Source organism: Dysidea avara, chromosome 12 (assembly GCF_963678975.1).
Source record: "Dysidea avara chromosome 12, odDysAvar1.4, whole genome shotgun sequence".
NCBI classification, from domain to species: Eukaryota; Metazoa; Porifera; class Demospongiae; order Dictyoceratida; family Dysideidae; genus Dysidea; species Dysidea avara.
This window is the reverse complement of record NC_089283.1, coordinates 8,046,566-8,063,370: the sequence shown is the minus strand read 5'-3', so window position 1 is coordinate 8,063,370 and position 16,805 is coordinate 8,046,566. Positions and strand designations below refer to the sequence as shown.

The 16,805-nt window shown below is 37.7% G+C and overlaps 1 protein-coding gene across 2 annotated transcripts in view; it reads left to right on the top strand.

Moving 5' to 3' along the window:
• LOC136240331 (P-selectin-like) overlaps positions 1-16,805 on the top strand; it is a 40,076-nt gene that overhangs the window by 9,577 nt on the left and 13,694 nt on the right. For both annotated transcript variants that reach the window (XM_066031280.1, XM_066031281.1), the window contains exons 2-6: positions 11,544-11,606; positions 12,769-12,957; positions 13,176-13,355; positions 15,465-15,635; positions 15,685-16,062. In XM_066031280.1, coding sequence (XP_065887352.1) covers positions 11,546-11,606; positions 12,769-12,957; positions 13,176-13,355; positions 15,465-15,635; positions 15,685-16,062 — 979 coding nt within the window. In that variant the 5' untranslated portion in view covers positions 11,544-11,545. The remainder of the gene's footprint in view (positions 1-11,543; positions 11,607-12,768; positions 12,958-13,175; positions 13,356-15,464; positions 15,636-15,684; positions 16,063-16,805) is intronic.

Sequence of the window (16,805 nt, the reverse complement as noted above, 5' to 3'; positions counted from 1 at the left end):
TATAGCTGAACTCTCTACAGGATGATCTGTTCATAGCCGAACGCTCTACAGGGTAGTAGCTGAAATCTCTTGTTTCAGTCTGATCTCACTGTAGGGTACTTGTTTGTAGCTGAACTCTCTACAGGATGGTTTCTTTATAGCTGAACTCTCAACAGAGTGATTGTTTTGTAGCTGAACTACTACTATATAGGATGATTTGTTTGTACCTTAACTTTCTACAGGGTGATTTGTTTATAGCTGAACGCCCTGCAGGGTGATTTGTTTGTAGTTGATCTCTCTACAGGGTTTCTTTGCCACCCTGTAGAAAGTTCAGGTATAATAAAATCATCCTGTAGATAGTTTTGATACAAACAAATCACCCTGTAGAGAGTTCAGCAAGATAAAAGTCACCCTGCAGAGAGATCAGGTCACTGTATAGGGAGATCAGCTAGAAGAAGTCACCTTGTAGAGAGTTCAGCTACAAAAAACCTACTCTGTAGAAAGTTCAGCTAGAAACAAGTTACCCTATAGAGAGATCAGCTAGAAACAAGTCATCCTGTAGAGAATTCAGCTACAAAAAATCACCCTGTAGAGATTCCAGCTACAAACAGATCATCCTGTAAATAGTTCAGCTATATATAGATACAAGTCACCCTGTAGTAGGAGAAGTCACCCTGTAGAGAGATCAGCTAGAAACAAGTCATCTTGTAGAGACCAGCTTCAATGAAACCATTCTGTAGAGAGTTCAGCTACAAGCAAACCACCCTGTAGAGAGTTCAACTACAAACAAATCACCCTGCAAAGAGATCAGCTAGAAAAAATTCACCCTCTAGAGAGAATCCTGTGTAGAGCTCAGCTACAAGCAAATCGCCCTGTAGACTAATATAAGTGGTGCCCCTCCTGGCATTATAAGGCTCAAAACATCTCCCTTAAACACTCCAATCTCCAATATTGTTGTACCCAAAACTATTGAATTTGATAGTCCCAAAGTTAATACTGTACATTATGTGAAGTCAGAGTAAATATATAAGAGAAAGTTCAGCTACATTTCAAGTCCCTTAGTAGAGAGATCAGCTGCGAACAAGTTAACCAGTAGGGAATAATAGACATGTAATAAATATGTGTATATAATGTGTATAATTACTGATAAAATCAAAAACAGTTGAAGTATTAAAAATCTGCTTTGTCTTTTTATTCTTCCTGTGGTAAAGAAAAAGTATAGGTTAAAAAAGCCCTAAAGCTGGCCTATGGCCGGCTTTGGGGTATACAAATACAAAAGAAGGGATATCTAATCAAAAACAGCCAAGCTGTAAAAAAAGGTGTGGCCCCTAAGTGGCGATGGTGAAAAAGATGTGAAATCCAAGGTGGCGGCCAAGAAATGGCTATGATGGTAGGTTAATGGTAAAAATTTTTAATAACAACAATTAAGGTGAATTTGGTGCCAAAACACAAATTCACATGAATTGTTGTTATTAAAATTTTTACCATTAACCTACCATCACAGCCATTTCTTGGCTGCCACCTTGGATTTCACATCTTTTTTCACCATAACATTGTAGGGGCCACACCTTTTTTTACAACTTGGCTGTTTTTGATTAGATACGTATATAGTACCAAAAAACACAAGTAAAATGCAAAGAGCTGTTTCAGATGCTTCAAGTATATAGCTAACCCTAGCTATAGGAGTCTATAGCTAAAGAGGAAAATGTTTTAAAGTATCCAGAAATTTGTTTGCTTAAAATTAAGTTGTGCACGTTCTTCAAACTATAAACCTCAGGTGATGGAGAAGGGATGAACTGTCAAAAGTTACTAGCTATGCCTTATAAATTAATCAAACAATTATATGCTCTATTTATTAGGGCTGAAACATATTCGAGTACTCGTTAAGGACTTTGGTACTTGGATAGTACAATTGGTACTTGAGTACTTGACCCAGCTCACATGATACATTTTTCATGAGGGAGTGACACAATGAAGGCTATAGAGTTTGATTGGCATAATTTCTTGTCAAGAACACTCACATCAGTACTTTAATACAGTGTGTGTATCATTGTTGTTACTTGAAAAAGCTGTGAACTGCTTAAAGTCAGTATAAAACATGTCAAATGTCCAGTGGGTATGACTACAAGTAGCTAGTATTCGTGAGTATTCAATCATTAAAAAAATGCTCGAATACTAAAAACCATGATCATCTCAGCCCTACTATTTACATGTATGCTGCATGGCTATATCTCCGTCTTTAATTTAGAAGTGAATTAAAAGGAACTGGCAAAATCAAAGTAGGAGGCAGAGGGCAAGGGGCTCATTTCAGCTAGTCTCCTCTGCTACAGTTCTGCATACTAACTAGACGAGCCTTTGCTTTAGTAGTTTCAGTACACCTTAATAATAAGGCTTATAATGTAGCTAGCTATAGCTAGGTATTTAATCTGCTTTGAGTTTAGAAGTTTTTCATTTGCTACATATATATAATTATAGCACAGAGTTTTGTGTAATAGTTATTAATGGATAATGCATTGACTGGTCTGCCTGGTCAGAAAATCAAGCTATTCACATGTATCTACATACTGCATTTAGGCACAAGGCTATTATGCTCCAAAAATTGAGCATTATGCTTTTGATCAGTGCTTAAAAAATCACCTATAATGCTTTTGATCAGTGCTAAAAAAATCACCTATAATGCTTTTGAGAATTGCCACTATCCCCAAACTTATGCCACCATAATTGGCTAATGATGCCAGTTGGTTGCTGTATAAGACCATTTTCATTGCTGTTTAAGTTTCCAATAGTCTTGAATTCTTTAGCTGGTTGCTTTATTAGAGTATTTCGTTTCAATGTGACTGCTTTATTAGAGTTAATATTCAGTGACTGTTCTATTAGAGTTTCTGACTGCTCTATTAGAGTATTTCGATCTTTTTAACGGAATTGTGCAATCTGCTACTGTTAAAGCTTTATAATCATCTTACTAGCATAATTCCTGATTCCCACATATACCTAATTATGCCGGCATAATCGCTGTATCCCTACATAAAATGTCAGTAGTAGACATGCATGCAAGTAGTAATTCACCACATTGTTATAATTATATAGCAAATAATTAAGTTTACCATATTGCAACTTGCCAATGTCTGTAAGCTATCATACAGTATGGTAGTACTGGGGTTTGGGTCTTTCTGGCCAACCAAATCACCAAAACACCAGCTTCGCAATATCATCCTGGCGCCTTGGCAATATTGGTAAATTAACCAAGCGCAAAAGTGCCTTCAGTACGACCCTAAATGCTTCCAACAAATTGTTACAAAACTTTTAAAAAAATTATTCAATGGAATTTTCTACTGACTAATTGCCTGCCAGCCTGATGTCTTCAGGCAAGCGAAACTTGATAATGGCTAAGGCTCAGTAGCTACGGGCTTGATTTTTCACTGTTCTACGTCGCTTCATCCCAAGATGTGCCTTTTGGCATTACTGCAGTACGTACAATGCACGCATCATGGATTCACCTTTGTCCTCTTTTATGTCCGCATTTCTTTTTGCTGACTGCCCAAAGTGTCAATTCATGGGGGGTTTAGAAAACCCGGACAGGACCGGACCAGGTCAACTTCTTCAAGTAAGCCAATTCACACAGTAGCTGTAACATACAATTCACATAATAGCTAGCTATAACATACACTCTTCACCTTGTAGCCACTCTGCCAAGAACATAATTAGCTAGCTACGATGGCTCAGACTGCAACAGCGATCGCGCACGACTGAACTTCATCCACGATAAAACAACCTGACTAAGCTATTAAACTACTTTCTACTACATTTCAATACACAATCGCTACAAACTCTTTCTGTTGTACTCAACTGTTACACACACTAGTGACCGCCTGAATTTATTAGAATCGTGATATACAAAGTGAAAGGAACTAAGATAACAGCAAACCTCTGAATTAATAATGGAGTATTTGCTACATGTCAAGGTAAGCTTTAAATAGAACAAAACCTTATTACTCCAGAAATCTCTATAAAGCTACCCTGCATGGGCACTAGCTTACCTTTCTTAGTTTAGCCAGTCATCCATGACCATTCCTTTACATAAGTTCGAAGGTTTGCTGTTATCTTAATTCCTTTCACTTTGTATATCACGATTCTAATAAATTCGGGCGGTCACTAGTGTGTGTAACAGTTGACTACAACAGAAAGAGCTTGTAGCTTTGTAGCGATTGTGTAGTGAAATGTAGTAGAAAGTATTTTAATAGCTTAGTTAGGTTGTTTTATGGTGGATGAAGTTTCGTGCGCGATCGCTGTTGCAGTCTGAGCCATCGTAGCTAGCTAATTATTTTCTTGGCAGAGTGGCTACAAGGTGAAGAGCGTATGTTATAGCTAGCTATTGTGTGAATCGTATGTTATAGCTATTGTGTGAATTGGCTTACTTGAAGTTGACCTGGTCCGGTCCGGTCTGGTCCGGATTTTCTAAACCCCCCAATTCATGGTAGTGTGATGCATGGCATCCCTATGTTTGTAAACAGGAATCATCCATATTTTCCGTGGTGACTGGATTGATTGTAGAAACGCTTCTGATACTGTTCATTGTTTGTAACACTGTGTAATAGGCGTGAAAGGGAAGCGTAATGGCCACTTCACTTTCGAGTCAATATTTCATAGTTGGGGGTGTTCGAATCATCCGTATTTTTCATGGTGACTAGATTGATTGCAGAGGCGGACCTCTCAACTTGAAACTTGAGTCAACCTTGAGGATCCCAGCAGTCAATATCCATGCAGCAGACATTAAGTCCTTGAGGCTTGTAGCTACATGCACATTCATTTTAAAAGGAACTGTTTGAAAATGCATGACCTATCTATGTGAGTGCATGCTGCTGTTTACTGCAGCTCATCATCCACCTATGCTATCATAGCTACAAAGTGTAGTTAACTAAGAACACAATTACATACAAGCTTCTGAGCCTGCTCTGGAATCACATGACTCATGCAAGTTCTCATTAAACCATTTTCTTGAGAAGACCATCTCCCATCAGTCTATAGCATCTTCATCCACAGAGTGTATCCAAGTACAGTAGCAGAATAGCTGCTTCATAGAGTGATGGTGAGTCATCATTCAATTTTCTTTCTTTCTTCCTGATCCGCTCCAAGTTTCACGTCTACTCTCCTTTTTTTCAAGACAGCATCATGTGTTGCAAGTTGAGTGTTAACTATTTGGAAAAATCTATTATTGAGACATTTATATGTGCCTAGGAATTAATCATCTAATCCAAAACAGCCAAGCTGTAAAAAAAGTGTGCGGCCCTCAGAAAGACTATGGTGAAAAAAGATGTGAAATCCAAGGTGGCGGCCAAGAAATGGCTGTGATGGTAGGTTAGTGGTAAAAATTTTAATAATGACAATTCAGGTGAATTATTGTGCCGCTTCACAAAAATTCACCTGAATTGTCGTTATTAAAATTTTTACCACTAACCTACCATCACAGCCATTTCTTGGCCGCCACCTTGGATTTCACATCTTTTTTCACCATAGTCTTTCTGAGGGCCGCACACTTTTTTTACAGCTTGGCTGTTTTGGATTAGATTTCATTTCTTTTTGTATTTGTATACCCCAAAGCCGGCCTATGGCCAGCTTTGGGACTTTTTTAACCTATGTTTTTTTCTTTACTACAGGAAGAAGAAAAGATGAAGTAGATGTACTTTAAATATTTTATCAGTAAATGTACAAATTATATATACTGTATAATACATATGTGACCGGATTTGCGAAAAGGGGTCCAATTTGCCAACTTTGACAATTGATAACTTCAGATTGGAAAGAGCTATTGCCTTGATATTTGGGCAGTGGTGAGCACCACTATAGCTGAATACATGGTGAAATGTTCAGGTTAATATGTTACTTGAACACTGAGTTATGGTCTCCAACATTTACGGAATTGGATGTGTGTGGAAGACCCCTTTTCGCAAATCCGGTCACATATATTGATTACAGAAATCTCCATGGTGGTTTCTTTGTAACTGAACACTCTACAAGGTGACTTCTTCTAATTGCTCTCTCTACAGGGTGAATTGTTTGTAGCTGAACGATCTACAAGGTAACTTCTTCTAGCTGATCTCTCTACAGGGTGATGTGTTTGTAGCTGAATTTTGTATAGGTGATTTGTTTGCAGCTGAGCTCTTTACAGAATGGTTTCTTTGTAGCTGAACTCTCTAAAAGGTAACTTCTTCTAACTGATCTTTCTACAGGGCAATTTGTTTCTGGCAGAATTTTCTACAGGGTGATTTCTTTGCAGCTGAACTCTCTACATGGTGGTTTCTTTGTAGCTGAACTCTCTACAAGGTAATTTCTTCTAGCTGATCTCTCTACAGGGAGATTTGTTTGTAGCTGAACTATCTACAAGGTAACTTCTTATAGCTGATCTCTCTACAGGGTGATTTGTTCGTAGTTGAATTCTGTACAGGTGATTTGTTTGCAGCTGAGCTCTTTACAAAATGGTTTCTTTGTAGCTGAACTTTCTCCAAGGTAACTTCTTCTAACTGATCTTTCTACAGGGTGATTTGTTTGTAGCTGAACTATCTACAAGGTAATTTCTTCTAGCTGATCTCTCTACAGGGCGATTTGTTTGTAGCTGAATTCTGTACAAGTGATTTGTTTGCAGCTGAGCTCTTTACAGAATAGTTTCTTTGTAGCTGAACTCTCTACAGGGTGATTTGTTTGTAGCTGAAATCCCTACAAGGTAACTTCTTCTAGCTGATCTCTCTACAGGGTGATTTGTTTGTAGCTGAACTCTCTACAGGTGATTTGTTTGTAGCTGAACTCTACAAGGCGATACTTCTAGGTGATCTCTCTACAGGATTCCTTGTTTCTAACTGAACTCTCAACAGGGTGATCTGTTCATAGCTGAACTTTCTACTGGGTGATTTGTTTGCAGCTGAACTCTCTAAATGGTGGTTTCTTTGTAGCTGAACTCTCTACAATGTGACTTCTTCTAGCTGAACTCTCTACAAGGTGACTTGTTTCTAGCTGATCTCTCTACAGGGTGACTTGTTTCTAGCTGAACTCTCTACAGGTGATTTGTTTGTAGCTGAACTCTCTACATGGTGGTTTCGTTGTAGCTGAACTCTCTACAAGGTAACTTCTTCTAGCTGATCTTTTTCACTGCATATTTGTTTGTAGCTGAGTTCTCTACAGGGTGATTTGTTTGCAGCTGAACTCTCTACATGGGAGTTTCATTGTAGCTGAACTCTCTACAATGTGACTTCTTCTAGCTGAACTCTCTACAGGGTGACTTGTTTCTAGCTGAACTCTCTACAGGTGATTTGTTTGCAGCTGAACTCTCTACATGGTGGTTTCTTTGTAGCTGAACTCTCTACAAGGTAACTTCTTCTAGCCGATCTTTCTACAAGGTGATTGAGTTTTTTGCAGCTGAACTCTTTACATGGTGGTTGCTTTGTAGCTGAACTCTCTAAAAGGTGACTTCTTCTAGCTGAACTCTCTACAGGATGATTTGTTTGCAGCTGGATTCTCTACGTGGTAGTTTCTTTGTAGCTGAACTCTCTACAATGTGACTTCTTCTAGCTGAACTCTCTACAGGGTGACTTGTTTTTAGCTGATCTCTCTACAGGGTGACTTGTTTCTAGCTGAACTCTCTACAGGTGATTTGTTTGCAGCTGAACTCTCTACATGGTGGTTTCTTTGTAGCTGAACTCTCTACAAGGTAACTTCTTCTAGCTGATCTTTCTACAGGGTGATTTGTTTGTAGCTGAATTCTCTACAGGGTGATTTATTTGCAGCTTAACTCTCTACAAGGTGACTTCTTCTAGCTGAACTCTCTACAGAGTGATTGATTTTTTTTGCAGCTGAACTCTCTACATGGTGGTTTCTTTGTAACTTAACTCTCTACAGGGTGATTTGTTTGTAGCTGAACTCTCTACAGGGTGATCTGTTCATAGCTGAACTCCCTATAAGGTAACTTCTTCTAGCTAATCTTTCTACAGGGCGATTTGTTTGTAGCTGAGTTCTCTACAGGGTGATTTGTTTGCAGCTGAATTCTACATGGTAGCTTCTTTGTAGCTCTACAATGTTACTTCTTCTAGCTGAACTCTCTACAAGGTGACTTGTTTCTAGCTGATCTCTCTACAGGGTGACTTGTTTCTAGCTGAACTCTCTACAGGTGATTTGTTTGCAGCTGAACTCTCTACATGATTGTTTCTTTGTAGCTGAACTCTCTACAAGGTAATTTCTTCTAGCTGATCTCTCTACAGGCCAATTTGTTTGTAGCTGAACTCTCTACATGATGGTTTCTTTGTAGCTGAACTCTCTACAAGGTGATTTCTTCTATAGCTGATCTTTCTACAGGGTGATTTGTTTGTAGTTAAACTCTCTACACGATAGATTCTTTGTAGCTGAACTCTCTACAAGGTGATTTCTTCTATAGCTGATCTTTCTACAGGGTGATTTGTTTGTACCTGAACTATCTACATGATGGTTTCTTTGTAGCTGAACTCTCTACAAGGTAACTTCTTCTAGCTGATCTCTCTACAGGACAATTTGTTTGTACCTGAACTCTCACATGATTGTTTCTTTGAAGCTGAACTCTCTACGAGGTGATTTCTTCTAGCTGATCTTTCTACAGGGTGATTAGTTTGTAGCAGAACTCTCTACAAGGAAACTTCTTCTAGCTGATCTCTCTACAGGGAGATTTGTTTGTAGCTGAACTCTCTATACATGATTTGTTTGCGGCTGAATTCTCTACATGATGGTTTCTTTGTAGCTGAACTCTCTACAAGGTAACTTCTTCTAGCTGATCTCTTTACAGGGTGAATTGTTTGTAGCAGAACGATCTACAAGGTAACTTCTTCTTACTTATCTCTCTACAGGGTAATTTGTTTGTAGCTGAACTTTTTACAAGGAAACCTCTTTTAACTGACCTCTGTACAGGGTGAATTGTTTGTAGCTGAACTATCTACAAGGTAACTTCTTCTAGCTGATCTCTCTACAGGATGATTTGTTTGTAGCTGAACTATCTACAAGGTAACTTCTTCTAGCTGATCTCTCTACAGGGTGATTTGTTTGTAGCTGAATTCTGTATAGGTGATTTGTTTGCAGCTGAGCTCTTTACAGAATGGTTTCTTTGTAGCTGAACTCTCTACAAGGTAACTTCTTCTAGCTGATGTATCTACAGGGTCACTAGTTTGTAGCTGAATTCTCTACATGGTGGTTTCTTTGTAACTGAAGTATCTACAAGGTGACATCTTCCAGCTGATCTTTCAATAGGGTGATTTGTTTGTATCTGAACTCTCTACAAGAAATCTTCTTCTAACTGATGTTTTAACAGGGTGAATTGTTTGTAGCTGAACTCTCTATAGGGTGATTTGTTTGTAGCTGATCTCTATACAGGTTACTTATTTCTAACTGATCTCTTGAATTCTGTTCAGGATGACTGCTCTATTAGGATGACTGCTCTATTAGAGTATCTCGATCTCGCACTTGCTACACCAAGTTGGATTTCGTGTTATAACTCCGTGGCTTTAAGTCTGATTCTTCTACACCATTGAAGAGCCTTTCTAAGATGATAACTCCATCTGTACAGCGATTTTGAAAGCATTACCCCGAGCGGTTTACCTGGTAGGCGTGGCAAGCATAATAATAATAATAATAATAAAATAAAAATATTAAAAATTAGCTAATCTCGATTGCGTAATTGTTACACACTGTTGATTTTTTCGCTGTATCTTCCTGGTTTTTAGCTCGATTTCTTTCAAACCACAAAAGGTTTGAGGTTCAATAGTTAACCTATTCACCCACCGATTTTCAGCTTCTTCCCATACGCGGTTTACCCTGTAGGCGTGACAACATATTGGTGTTATTTTTCGTGCATAATCGCTCATAACTCTTTGTCTGTTTATGGTATTCCAGCCAAAGTTGGTACCGAGATGCGCCTTTATACCCCCCTTCTGTGTGCCAAATTTCAAGGCAATCGGATAACGCGTTCGAGTTTTATAGCAGTTTTTGTAAGTGTGCGACAAGAAAAAGAAAAATAAGAAGAAGAAGAAGAAGAAAAAAAAAACGAAGAAACTTAGCCAATTTTTGAAGTCGCATATCTCGGGAACGCGCGAAGCGATTTCGCTCAAATTTGGAATGTAGAGTGCTGCAGTTGGGGGGCATATCCACAGCAAAAATCGTCTTGTTTCATCAAGGAAGCACAGAGCTACGGAGGTGCGAAAATTGCGTTTTCTTTCTTCCTGTCAATATACTCACGGGTGTTACGCGCCGGCTTCTTGGGCCGCACGACACACTACCGTGTGTCTTGATGTGGGCACTTTGGTCAAAATACAGGCACTCGACCAAAATATTGATGAAATACTTTTGATTGTGGGTTTCAGTTTTGTTTTCTGATGAAAACCTTGAGAAATCATGACATCCAGGGCGTGATCATGAGACCTTTAGAAGGAGCCCAAAAAACATGAGTCTCACAGTGAGACGGTTGAGAGGTCTGCAGAGGTACTGTTCACACCGTGTAATGGGCTGACTGTAGAATAAGTTTTTTTCTGAGACCTTGTGAAACCCACAGATACATATAGAGACCATGCATTCAGTGGCCATGCATTGAATCATTGGAATTGTGTATAGTAAAGCCATGGAGATTTTTCTCAATCAGTTTATTGTACAAGTAACTATATGGGAACCTGAAACCTGACCTTTGACCTTAACTGTTATACTAAGCCAACTCCCAACCCACCGTACTATGTACATAGTATTGAAAAGCTCTCCAAAACAAATATTGCACATCAAAAGCTTATACACTTAAGAAGTGCAATGTCTCGACGTGGGTTCTTGAAAATCTATAGCTATGCAAGCATAAGGATTTTAAGTTCGATTAGGGATCATAAAAATGTAGGGAAACAAGGGAGGTTGCCTACACCTTCAGATATATGCTACTAGTTAACATTTAATCCATATACCCATGCCTGAATTTGGGATTAAATCTTCACTAGTAGCATATATCTGCAGGTGTAGGCGACCTCCCTTGTTTCCCTACATTTTTATGATCCCTAATCAAACTTAAAATTTCTACTTTTCCTTGTTTACTTTTTTGTAACATTATTATGACTGGTGAACCCATGCATACTGTATCAAAGAAAAGGATGGCACCAGAGTAATGTTTTCGTCTGAACGCGCAGCCCAACTATTAATTACTGACTTGAAATTAGTCATTACACTTCACTTTTAGCTATGTTCAGCCCGTTAATGCAGTGCTACAAATGAAGAATAGTAGGAGAAGCGCCTCTGCAATCAATCCACAAACAAGATGAAACTATTGGCAGTCTATTGAGGTGGCTACATAGAATCCAGTTGTGGTATTAAATGCTTGATTGATATTAATTTTCATGTGTACATGAGTGGAAGCTGCAGTATCTGATATCTCAAGTCAGATCTAGTAATTGTACACCATGCAATAATTAATTACACTAGGCATAGCTTTTGTGACAGTCTGAATGTTGTAAATACATAATATTGTATGCATGCTATATGTTATATATGTTATACGCATGTTGTATATAGATTTATACATTTTGCAGACATGGAGCTCATCTATGTTATGATAGTGTTGATCTGTAGTGTACAATGTTCAGGTCAAACAGGTAAATACATAGATAGCTGTTATATAGCTCCATGTATGCAGGAGGTATCGAAAGGAAAATCTAACTGAATGAGTGGCACATTGTCAGTTAAAACCTGCCATACCTTTCTACAATAATATGCTAATTAATGTTTTGTTTAACAAAAATCTCACAATAAGTTTCAAACTTCCTTGCTCTAGAGTGTCACTTTCATCAAAAATAATTATCATTCATTGTAATTATATCACGCATTGTTTACCTTTCCAACACTATTATTTAGCACTACTGTTTATGCTAAGCACTGAGGATAAGACAATGCGATAACTGCATACTGTATCTGAAGATTAAGAGTACACTGTATATCGTGCTTTGTTTTTATTAGCTATATACACTTCACCAGTTGGGCACTTGAGGACAGAAGGAAGACCCTGTACAAGGTGTTTACCATTAGCTTAGGAGCCAATGCAAGAATCCATGCCTAATAGGGCATGGCATGACATGAGCTAATAGCTGAATTGTAAATTTTATTGATCTTGTAATGCAAATCATTTTGATAAGTTGCTCTGTATAAACTGTTTCTAATTTTTTTGATACTGAGATACTTGCCAATGCCTTGTTACTGTTCATGGATATTATGATAGGGTTGTGAACGGAAACTCTGATAATGTGTAGTATACATTTTCATCTACAACTTCTTGTCAATTACTAGAAACAGAATAATAATGTCACTTCACAATAATGCTTGTTAACACTAGTGATATGATATTGTACATGATGTGAGCTGAGTCAATATCTTTATATGGCATACATATAGCTCCAATAAACTGAACTTTGCTATTTAAAATAAAACCTAGTTCATTGAAATCATTCAAATTCCATGAATTATGAGAATGATGAGTTAACATCCCACACCCTGCGTCAACTACAGTTGTATGCTTGTACTATAATTATGCTGTACCACTGTTAGTGAAAATATTATTAAAAGTGTACATGTGTTGCCTGAATACCTACAGTGTGCTAGAGGGTGTCTCCACTTTGAACTCAAGGAATTTATTACAATAAATATCTTTAAAACTCACCATCTTGATGATCAAATACCTCTGTAAATATGCTTGCTGTTAAATGTGGTAATGGGTAACAAAATCATAAAACACTACTTTCACTATAATATTCTTTTATGCAGTGTCATCATGTTCTTCTCTTTATGGCCCTTCATATGGGAGGATCATTTGTTCACTAGGAAGTGATGGAGATTATTCTGAAGGAGACAAATGCTTTTTTGCATGTAACACTGGTTATAGGCTAACTGGTAGTGAAACCAGAACCTGTCAGAGTGGGAGATGGAGTGGCTCTACAACTAGATGTACACGTGGTAAATATTTTGTGACTTATACTGAAATTGTGTTCTCCACCAGTAATTTAATAATAATATTGGTGATAAGCACAAAATCCTATTGAATACAGTGTAGTAATAAGCCTGGATCTTTTATGTGAAATGTACTCATTTATACAAGTAGCTGTAATTAAAGTATATTGTTAAAAGAGAGTGCAGGTAGAATGTTTACATGAGGTACATTTATACTTTTGTAGTTACTTGCTCTTCTATTTCATATCCTACTAATGGAAGGAATACTTGTAGATCAGGAAGTTCTTACTATAAAACTACTTGTAGTTTTACATGTAACCCTGGTTATGATTTAACTGGTAGTAACACCAGAACTTGTCTTATTAGTGGGAGCTGGAGTAGTGGTAGCACCAGTTGTAGAAAAGGTGAGCAAATATGAGCAAATATGAGCATTATAATACTGTATACAGGTATATGCCCCACAGATTAAAATCACTGACTTTACATGGTTATGCAGATCAAAAGTTCAGAGCACAACTGTTTGAACTTTTACAGATCCGCGTTCATGGAGTAGCTTTGATGCATAACAGAGTCACACAAATCTGACTGTGTTGCTATGATTGAGAGATCTGTCACTTTTCAAAATTTATATAAATTTTTTGAAGTTTCTGACCAAGTTTAGTGATTTCAGTATATTGATTAATATGCACGAGAGCCTTAACCCTATAGCTAGATCTCCAACCTTAACTCTTAGAGGCTAACCTGTATGAGTGATTTCTGATTCACCCAAGTTGTGCACAATATTTCACTAAGTGCTTGACCCTCAGTTATAACTAACATCGGTAGGAGAACAAAGGTCAAAAGAAATACATATTTTAACAAGTTGATGTTGTGCTACTTCTAAAAACCAGGCGCCATGCAGCTAGCTAACTCATCTGGAATAACTATAGACAGTATATACTACTATGAATTAACCAACTATGTATTACTACTTTACAATAGGGTAGTTTGGGTTGTGCAATAATACAATTAGCTATTTCTCGTATTTCGTAATTCATGAAATATTCGTAATTCGTTCAATTACGTTGCTATGCACTGCTAAGGAAGCGTTTGTTAAATAAACCGCTTTTACCAACATATTACGCACAAAACTATCTTCTAAACTGTTTCATAGTGTGACTAACGTGTTTTTTCCCACAAATTCTCTCGACAAAGCCTCAAAGCTGCTCTTCATTTTCGTTCGCGTAAGTAAGGGATACGCCCCCTTTCAACTCGAAGCGATAGGCTATTCCTGGCAGTGTACGAGGCCCCTGCACCGTTGTTTTTCAGTTGCTAAATGCCTGAAAACCTCAAGGGGAAGGTAGTCTGAGGAAAGTCACCACACCCGTAATTCAGTCCGCCGAAAAGAAACCACCTCAGAGCAAAGTTCACCTGTGCAGAAGTTTAATACAGACTTCATTTAACTTTTACTTCTTACACAAAAGCTGCTTTTACCGTTATTAAACGATTTTGCTCACGTGGGTGCGTACGGACAAACATAGGTAGATAGGTAGATAGATAGATAGGTACACACACACACTTTTACGAAAACAATTTCAGTAAACCAGGCGCACGCCCACAGCGCTGTGGGCGTGCGCCTGGTTTAAAAATGCATAATACACCATACACTAAATAGCATGTAAGTTAACTATTTAAAAATGTATGTAACTCACAGACACTACTTTCAGACTAGCTACATTATGGGATTATAAACATATACTGTGATTAATCACTGCATTGAGAAATTTTGAATATCTTGCCACATGTATAAAGCCATAATTATTTTGTATAACTACAACTAGCTATAGAAACTTGAATGTGCAGATAGTTCAGTATAAATTGCAAGTTCACATGTACTAAACCAAGCAGTGGCAGATCTAGGATTTTTGAAAGGAGGTGTCTGGGAGGTGTATTATATTTCTCCATAAAGCAATTGCATAATTAGTAGCCATAACATTAGTAGCTATAGTTATGTAGCTACACCATTATGCTACTATTTAGACATCCTTACTTGCTCTTGCTCTTTTATCAAAGAAAGATAATCGTTTTCTTGCATTATGTTTTAATCAGGGTCTCTTCTCTTTCATCATTTTTTATTTTGAACTCACGCAGAAACAAGTGCCTGAAAAAAATAATTATTGAGTAAGCAGATGAGCTCCTGTGCATTTGATCTAGTTGGCCTCTGAGGTGAAAAAGAATACATTTTGTAAGTTAAATGTTACTGTAATGAGTTATGTATAAAGAGCTATTTAAAACAGAAAAATGGCTTACTCAGTGTCACTTTAGAAGTAAAATTCTGAAAGGGGTTTCTGTCGACATTACCAAAACCTTTCTAGATCCGCCACTGCCAAACATCTGTTGTATAAAATCTAACCACATAAATTAGCATCTGTGCAGTTGTAAGGATATAACGTTTCAAGTAGCATCTCATGTAATATATCTATACATAAGGTTGTAGTAGATTGAAGTAAACCATTGAATATCTATAACTTTAGTTAGCTGTCCATCAATTCAACCTATTAATGGAAGGAGATTATCTTGTTCAAACAATTATGGAGATCGTTGTACTTTCTCGTGTAACACTGGCTATGAGCTAACTGGTAGTGTCACTAGGACCTGTCAGAGTAACAGGAATTGGGATGGTACTGAGACCATGTGTAGAAGAGGTGAGCATTCTGTATTTATCCTGTGGTAGTTTAATTGAGTTCTATATAGTCCGTTGTCCACCTTCAAATCTTAATAATGGAGTGATTAGTTGTTTCCGGGGAGATGATGGAATACTTTCCTACCAAGACACTTGTCGTTTTACATGTAACACTGGTTATCGGCGAAGTGGTAGTTCCCAGAGAACGTGTCAGTCTGATGGTAGTTGGAGTGGATCACCTGTGTCTTGTTCAATCATGGGGTGTTCCTCATCATCACTACCAATGAACAGCTTGTTGACTCATTGCCATAGTAGGACATACCTGTCAAGATGTGATCTTCAATGTGAAGAAGGCTTTGTTGGTAGAGGAAACCCGTTATATGAGTGTAATGTCTTCAGTGGCAGAGTAGCATGGAGGGCAACTGGTAGCAGCTGGATCTGTACAAAGGGTAAGTGACTTATAAATTACATGTACGTACTTATACAATTATATACAGTGATGTATGTATGTAAGTATTTAACAGGAGGATATCACCATACTGCACATATTTGGCATGATGCATTTGATTTTACTACATACAAGTACCCAAAAAAATTAGAATTTTTAACTAGAGTATAGGGATAAAAGTACTGAAACAAGCTGGAGTAATGCATGATATTAGATTGCAGTAAAACAATAAGAAGTGTTATATCTATACTGTGCATTTCCATTATGGTATCTACTATCTTGAGCACAGCAGAGATATAACACTACTTATTGTTTTGCTGTGATTTAATATCATGGACTACTCCAGCTTGTTTCCATACTTTTTATTGATGTGCTATGGTCCCTACTCTTACAAATTTTTTGTGTACTTGTTTGCAGAATTTTTTTGTAAAATAAAATTATGATGACTGGTGAACCCACGCATGCCGCATCAAAAGAAAGAAATGGCACCACATGCCCCAGTTATCAATTATTGTATGAAAAGTGAAGTATTCATTACACTTCATTATCAGCTATGTTCAACCCATTACACAGCATTACAATTCAAGAACTGTTCGAATAGCACCCCTGCAATCAAAGTAGCCACTATGAAAAATACAGATGATTTCCATTACGAAGGGAAGCCATCACACACTAATGCCAAATCAACACATTTCACTGTCACGTCTGTCAGCAAAGATGAATGGGACACAAAGGAGGGCACTG